Raw genomic sequence first — 8,326 nt, 5'->3', positions numbered from 1 at the left:
TTGCTCTCATCCCAGATTAAGTGGGAGGAGAAATGCTTGAAAATGCTTATTTTCAATTCTGTGCCACTGTGTGTGGAGTAGCTGCTCTAACAGAAAACCAGATTGCCAACTCTTTTAGCAGTCTGGGAGCTGAATTTCTTCCCTGGAAATCAGAATCATATTAGAGGGGATGGATAATATGGCTGATGCCCTACATTCAGGATAATTTCTTTATCTATGGCATTAAATTAAGTCACTCGATTGATCAATGGGTGGGTATTTATGTCAAATGTGTAGAGAGATGAGTTTCTGGTATGCTTCAGAAGACGATCTGTGACTTCAGATGACCATAAAAAAGTTACTGTTCAGGCTTTTTTAGTTGCACAAACTCTTGCAAGATCAAGGTACGTCCATCTGTAAAAATATGCTTGGGGTATTGAGACTTCCCTTTACATGAGTTGGAACCTTTTGACTGGAATTTTCATGGCTTTGTAACCTGTGCTGGAAAAGCAGAAAGCAAAATACCTCTGAGAAGTAATCCCAACTTCTTGTTGCACGTAGAAATTCATCGTGCTGTGGCAGCGATGGTGATCCGCAGGCTCTCTCACCCCAAGATGGTGTGATCCAGGTGCTGGCTGCCAGGGAATGGTGGCCCTTCCACTTCCCGCCCCCTGCTTTTTCTGCTGAGGTGTGGGTGCTACTGAATATTCCACACTAAAGCTTCACCTCCTTGTTCTGTACCTGTAACACTCTGACACAAACACCTCTTTCCTGCCTCCTGGATCCAGAAACCTCTGGGAGGCACGTTTTGGCACTTGGAAAAATGAGGGATTTGGCCAGATGGTAAGGAGAAAAGCCCTTTGGTTCTGAACTATGCTTTATCCCACTAACCTGTGTTTCTGTTGCCTGTTCAGTGCCCCAGGAGCTCAGAAGCAGAATGGGCTTTTTAAAGTCCTCTTCCATGCACCTTTAGGATGTCTAGTAGGTACCTGTAAAAATTATTCTCATACCTCATACTGATGTAAGGTTAGAGCAGAGGTATTTTTTCTGTCTTTGGTAGGAGCATGACTGAGAGGAGAGGCATGTACGGCCCAAGGGGAAATTTTAGGCTTGCTGCAAGGTTTCATCATCTGCTGGAAGGTGCTGGGAAAGCACATTATTAATATTTTTGGAGAAGGGTTTGGGACGGACAGTCACAGAAGATAGCCAGTGTGTGTGTGGGAGTGTGTATTTTATGTATCAGTGTGTGTTTGTAAGAAAGAGGTAAAAAGTCTGTTGCCTTTTTATTGTAGCTAAGAAGGGTGAACTTGCTTAGAAGCTTTTTTTTTTTCCCCTGAAGCTTTTTGTCTGAATTTAGCAAACATCTTGAAAAAGCAGGTACAATTACATCAGAGTACAGCTCGCATTCAATCAGTGCTGTGTAGGAACAAAAAAGTAGCTTGGAGGTTGGGAAAAATACAGTCAGAAAAGAGAGAAGTGAATGCTTGTCAGTTCCATCAGACCAAAATTTGATAAAGGCCTTGGATGCTTGATTATTTAAGAAAACCTTTTGAGGTTAACCATGCTCACTTGCTTAAAATGTATAAGGATGCAGCTGGCAATTTTTTGTCATACAAATAATTGAATACTGATTGATTAATTAAAGCTGCCTTGGGGCATGTAATTGTTTTGGTAAAATGACAATCTGCATCTAATGTTGTATTGCAAATAAAGTCAAATAAATTATTTGTTAATCAAAAAGCAATGCAGAGGGAATTTATTTTCCTTGAATTATTTAACACCACAAAACTTGTGGGATAGAGATGCACTGGTTCCATGAATAGGAAAGTTTGGAAGTTGCATTGGATGGCTTTTGTTTATCTCCATCCTTCTTATTTTTGTAGGAAATTCCACTTACCTGGATGACCACGGACCACCGCCTCAAAAGGTAAGCTGCTGTTATTTTGTATTTTCTTTATCCTTACTTTTTTGACTTTTGTTTATAACTCATTGTGTGATTACTCGTGTGCCAAGCAACTCTGCTGAGTTTACAACAGCACGGGGCCTTTCCGACTTTTTACCCCCACCAAGTGTTTTCAGATATTTGTAAGCAACTTGGGTTAAAATGCATTGAGCTAATGGAATTTTTCTCATTGAGTCAAGGGAGGCGGAGATTTAGTGGTTTTATCTGTCAGCACTTTCATGCAAAAAACCAAGGCACCACAGTTGTAACTCATCTGGCAGGTGAAGGATGGCCTTTGGCTGGCAGCATTTTCTGGAACATGGGTTCTGCTGCAAAAACAATACTTGAAGCAGGTCAGTAGGATAAATTTAATGAATGTGAGTCATGAGCCCTTGTTTAGGAATAAGGTTCACTGTTCCTATCATATGGGACTGTGCTGCATAAGCTTTTCCCTTATGTCATCTTGGCACCTCATGACATTTCGGGTTAGGAAGGGCACCATGGTAGTTTCTTCAAGAGGAAAAAAAGTGGAAATAGGCATTTAGGGTCTCCTGATTTGTTTTTCTTTGTTTTACCCTGTGTTAGTTTGTTCTTTTAACAGGTTAGTTACTATATTGTGCCTGTCTTTCCAGCCTGTTAGAGTTCCTTTTGCACAGTGCAGATCTGTACTAAAAGGGCAAATTATCTCACTTCTGTGGCCCACCATGGATGCTAGTGCAGCAGGTGACAGTGAGTAGTTAGAGAGGGGGTGGGTGTGAGTAGCCACTACCTCTGGTGGTAGCCCTCCCTCATCTCTGTTCAGCTGACCATGAAGTCACATCCTGAGCCACAGGCCTTGAGTTGAAGTGATCAACCACATCTGTGCACCTGTGTGGTGAAACAGTTGGCTTCTGATCAGCAGGAGGAGGATAATGTGGAAAGCAGCTCCACTTAGCTTAGTTATTATTGAAAACAGACAGGAATCTGTGTTTCTTCACCTTTTTTCTGGGCAACAAAATCTGCAATTTTCAGCTGATATGTGAGTATTTGTACTTTGTTTAAGTTCAGATGGCTCACTTGGAGGAATGATACACATTTGATTTTCTTCCTGTCAAAAATTACTCAATTACAAAAGCAAGTGGATGTAGACAGAAGTGACAAAATGAACCTGTTATGTTTATCATTGCAAACTGAAATAGGACACAAGTATTCTAAGGCTAAACAAATGTTTTGCACTAAAATCTATTTATCTATGCTCTCTGGTTCTCTTAAAATACTTTTTTCTTTTTTCCTTTTTTAATTTAGTATGAGCTGCTTCTCTTGTCCGGGAGTACAGCAGGCTGCATGAAATAAAGAATTATGTTTGTTGTGTCTCCACAGTGAGCACTTTGCTTCAAAAACTAAAGCAATGCTTATGCCAAACCTGTATTTCTCATGCTTGCATTAGCATTCAGAAATGCCAAGCTGTTCTGGTATGGAAAAGACTTCCATCTAGATAAGAGTTTTTAACCTTGAGAACTTTATTCAGATGTTGATACTTTTTCTTCAGGAATTTTGCTTTACCAATTAATGGTGCTGTGGATAGGATCCATACTCCAATGGGCAGTAGCAATTGCACAGATTTATCCAACCCAGAAACTTTTCTGTTTACATTGTGAAAATATCTTTTGCCTGTCTAAACATGTAATTTTGGGCTATGTTCACACAGGCTCATCCAGCTGCAGCTCAGTTGTCTGTAGAAAGGCCAGCTGAATAGATATCTACACAATTGGTTGTTTGGGTAAATACTCTTTGATTAGCTACCTGCAGTCAGTAAAGCATGTGGGTTTCCTCTGTAATCATCCTCACTCCTGGAAACTTGATGAAAAGCTCAGCAGAGTAGCAGGCTATATAGGCTTGTGTAAGTTAAAAGTATTTTGCTTTTTGAAGTATTTGCTCGTGTTTCAAAAACATTGATAATTTTTTTTTTATCATCCCTTGGACAAACCTGCTTATTCCTTAGTGGCTTGGGGTTTTTTGTTTTGTTTTTTATTCCTCTGATCAAAATATGGGTGGGGATTGATAGATCCCCAGATAATTCCTGGTATTTGCTTGGGGTCATGTTTTGAACTAAGATGCTCTTGCTTTGTAAATCTCATGCATTGCATTTTTGGCTAAGTGCAGTTATTTACCCTCTTACAGCTTCATATCTGAACTGTGAACTCTGTGGGTGTGAGTGAAATTCACTGTAATTGTCATTATCTTTCAAGTAGCCTCCATTCACATGACTTGATAGCTGCCTTTGTTTAAACTAACAGATGGTTAAGGTCTATGCATGCTTTAATTCAACATATGAAAAAGCATCAGAAGAAATCAATCCTGACTCCAACATTTAAAATATTTCATTATAAAATGCTGAAAAGCTACAAGTGGAGATAATGAACAACAGTGCATTGCCTGAGGTTGAAATGACTGGTAGCTAATATGGGCAGTGTGTAGTTAGCTGTAGGGGAAGGCCACCAGCAGTTGATACGCACTGGACCGTAGCTGTTTTGCAGAGTACATTCCAGTGTTTGTAGGAAATCATATTAGTTTTGGCTCTTTGTCATGGCTAGGTGCCAGAGGTTTGGATTTTTTTAAATACCTGTGTGGTTTTTTTTTCCCTAGTGGAAGAGCTGAAAATAGCACTTGTTCTCTGAATAAGGAATTAGCATCATCACATTTCAGGAGAACAGGGTACTGGTCTGGTTTTTTCAGATAAAGGTGGCAACAGCAATTTTCTCAGTGCAAGCAAAGAATGAAAGCCTGGCTCACTTCTGTCCCTAAGCATTGCTGGTGTGGTTCTGATTCTTCCTTGAAGACCAGGTGAGACAGCTCTTATGGTGTTCCCCAGTAAAGGTTTACTTGACTGTTGAAGATTAGCAGTGGTTATCCTTGCCAGTGATACAAAGGTAATGTGTCTAGGTGTGGTGGTTTGATCCTGGCTGGAGGCCAGGCACCCACCAAAGCCTGTCTATCTCTCCCATCCTCAGCTAGACAGGAGAGAGAAAATATAGCAGAAGGCTCATGAGCTAAGGACAAACAGAGATCACTCACCAATTATAGTCACGGGCAAAACATTCACCTTGGAGAAATTAATTGAATTTGCTGCCAATCAAAATCAGAGTAGGATAATGAGAAGTAAAACAAATCTTAAAACACCTTTCCCCCACCTCTCCTCCTTTCCAAGCTTAACTTTATTCCCAATTCCGTACCTCTTCCCCACCAGCAGCACAAGGAAACAGGGAGTAGGGATTAGAAATGTGTTGTTTCTGCCTCTGCTTCCTGCTCAGGGAGAGGAGGCCTTCTCCCTCTCCAGTGCACAATCCCTCCCATGGGAGACAGTTCTCCATTAACTTCTCCAGCGTGAATCCTTGCCACGGGCTTCAGTTCTTCATGAACTGCTTGAATGTGGGTTCCTTCCACAGGGTGCAGTTCTTCAGGAGCAGACTGATCTGGCCAGCATGGGCCCCCCATGGAGTCACTAAGTCCTGCTGAGAAACCTGCTCTTGTCTCCATGAGCCAGCATGTCCTTCCAGGAACTTCCATGGGCTACAGGTGGACCTGTGCTCCTCTGTGGACCTCCAGGGGCACAGCTGCTTGCCCATGGTCTTCACAATGGGCTGCAGGGGAATCTCATCTTGGGCACCTGGAGCACCTCCTCCCCCTCTGTCTTCACACACTTGTGTGAGTTCAGGGCTGTTGCTCTCACACATTCTCATGTCTCTTTTCTCTGGCCACAAATTACTTCTGCGCAATAACATTTTTTCCTTCTTAAAAATATATCAGAGACAGTATTACCATTCCTGATTGGCTTGGCCTTGGCCAGCAGTGGGTCTGTCTAGGAGCCAGCTGGTGTTGGTTTCATTGGACATGGGAGAAACTTCAGGCAGCTTCTCACAGAAGCCACTGCTGTAGTCCCCTTGGCAGTAGCAGAACTTTGCCATGAGTACCCAATACACAAACATGGACCACTCTTCTTTGGTCCTTAGGCACCAAAGACTTCAGAAGACTGAATAGACTAGACTTTTCATGAGTTCTGAGACAGATCCATGTATGCTTCTCTGCAAGGAGATGCAACCTCCAGTAGCCCTAGCACACCTCTGGTGTTAGTAGTGACAGATAGAAAGGGAATACATTTGAGCAAAACAGCCACTGCTGGTGGTTCTACACTGCCAGTGAAAGTTGACTCTTACCTATTTCAAATCTCTATCTTAGTTCCTCCTGACTTTTGTTTTTTAGATAAGTGTCTGAAAGCGTAAATTTTAATAAGTTTGCTAAGTGATAATTTGTTTATCCTTTTTCTGTAGATTGGTGTTTAAGTGAGGCCTTTAAGATGATGCTAGCTTGGTTTTCAAAAACACCTTTGAAATGGATGTGCATTAATGGCTGATAGTGTTCACTGGATATATTTCATATCTGAGTATTTCTGTGAATAAAGTATTTAGACCAGCTATTTCCTTATCAAATCCTCCCAAGGTTTTTTTGTTCCATCCAAGATGGTGAAACTGGCCTTGGAGGACAAATGATATGAACTTTATCAGACCTGCAGTTATTCTTGATTGAAAGCTTTTCCCTGAGAACTTGGCAAGAGCATAAAGATATGTCCCTCTTTCAGCAGAAATGACATATATATTTGTGGGGGAGCTGTGCACATAGCTTATTACAGATAAATGAAGTAGTCTATTCTCCTTTTCTTGATGGTTTTCCTTTGGGTTGCCTGTCATGGACCCAGTGTATCTTTTGGCAGCTGTTTAGGTGTCAGCAAGACACTATGCTTAGCATGTGTGAAGCTTCAAAGCTTTAAATGAATACGCAAGACACTATGCTTAGCATGTGTGAAGGTGCTTCAAAGCTTTAAATGAATACAAAAATGGATGTGGGTTAGGATCAGGTCAAAATAAACCTAAATAAGAGGCATACACAAAATAAATATTATCTGATTTTATTGGTTTAAAGCTGGAAAATGGATAAGTACTCTTTTCACCATTCTTTCAGTTCTTAGCTAATAATTATGTGCTAATTGTTTTTGTTTTTCTTATGGAGCAAGACTACCATAGCATAATAGAATAATTTGGAAAAGACCTCTAAGATCATTAAGTCCAGTTGTTAACTTAGCCAACACTGTGTTCACCACTATGGGAAAAGGTAGCAGGATCCTTGCGTGGCCTCTGGTGTGTCATACTGTACCCAGTCCTAGTCACTCTCTATTGTCAACTAGATTATTTATTCTTTTTTATTTGACATTAAATCTTACTAAAATATTATTTAAGCATTGTCCCCTTTACACTTGAGTTTTTATGTTCATCAGGTTTATGCCAGTTTTATTTTATCCTAGTATTTTGATAGCAGCATTAAGACATTAAGATAATGGCTTAGAGCTGTGGTTTGGTTTTTTTTTTAGTTTTGATTATCTATTTTTTAGTGGATACTTCATGCTTCATTTGAACTAGCATTTTGGTTCTAGCTATCCCTTATGAGAATATGGTTTTAACCCTTCAGCTCTCTACAGTCTTAAGTGATTGATTTGTTAGGGATGAAGTGCTTGATTTAAAGTCAGCCAAACAAACAAAGAACCAATTACAAAAATAAACAACAAACCAACAAATTCCACAACACTTAGAAACAAGATTTGTTTTCTTGTAAGTATATGCTTACTAGGGATTTTAAGAGCATGAATAGTAGTGTTTTTGATAGAGTTGAAACTGTCTGTTTAGATTTAATTGAAAAATGGGCAGATTAATCTTTAAAGTAATCCTTCCAGGGCAGGCTGGGAAAGATTTCAGTGATTTAAAAAATATTCTATCCTGCTTATAAAATGAAGAGTTGAGATTATTGTGTAGTGTACAAATTCTCAGCTAGCAAAAATCATCAGAATTTAGCAACACTAAAATAGAGTAAGTAATTTCCTAAGGTTACAGACTTAGTACTTGGCTGATCAAATACGAAGAGAGAATTCACCAAGTGCCTTAACCACAAAGATCCCTTTTGTAGTTTGAAGCAGTTTTACAGTAAAACTGAGCTTTTAGGCCTAGTACAGTCAATAAAATACTATGATTTAAAAAAACCCATAAAGCATTTCTCCACTTCCCTCTGTTTACTAGAAGCGGTGTGTTGTGGTTTAACCCAGCCGGCAACCAAGCCCCATACGGCCATTCACTCTCCCACCAGCGGGACTGGGGAGAAAATGGGAAGGATAAAAGATAGAAAACTCATGAACTGAGATAAAGATAGTTTAACAGGGAAATCAAAAGCCACACACACACAAGCAAAGCAAAGCAAGGGATTAATTCACTGCTTCCCATGGGCGGGCAGGTGTTCAGCCACCTCCAGGAGAGTGGGGGTCCCATCACACATAACTAACAATGATTTTAGGAAGACAACCCATGTCACTCCAAACATTCCTGC

General features: G+C 40.3%; 1 protein-coding gene across 1 annotated transcript in view; it reads left to right on the top strand.

Annotated features, from left to right (window-relative positions):
• The first annotated feature begins 1,043 nt into the window (after positions 1-1,043).
• UST (uronyl 2-sulfotransferase) overlaps positions 1,044-8,326 on the top strand; it is a 99,148-nt gene continuing 91,865 nt past the window's right edge. The window contains exons 1-2 of the mRNA XM_031056238.1: positions 1,044-1,119; positions 1,803-1,906. Coding sequence (XP_030912098.1) covers positions 1,044-1,119; positions 1,803-1,906 — 180 coding nt within the window. The remainder of the gene's footprint in view (positions 1,120-1,802; positions 1,907-8,326) is intronic.

This window comes from Geospiza fortis, unplaced genomic scaffold (genome assembly GCF_000277835.1).
Source record: "Geospiza fortis unplaced genomic scaffold, GeoFor_1.0 scaffold162, whole genome shotgun sequence".
In the NCBI taxonomy this organism is placed as follows: domain Eukaryota; kingdom Metazoa; phylum Chordata; class Aves; order Passeriformes; family Thraupidae; genus Geospiza; species Geospiza fortis.
The sequence above is the reverse complement of the archived record's forward strand: the minus strand, read 5'-3'. Positions and strand labels throughout refer to the sequence as shown.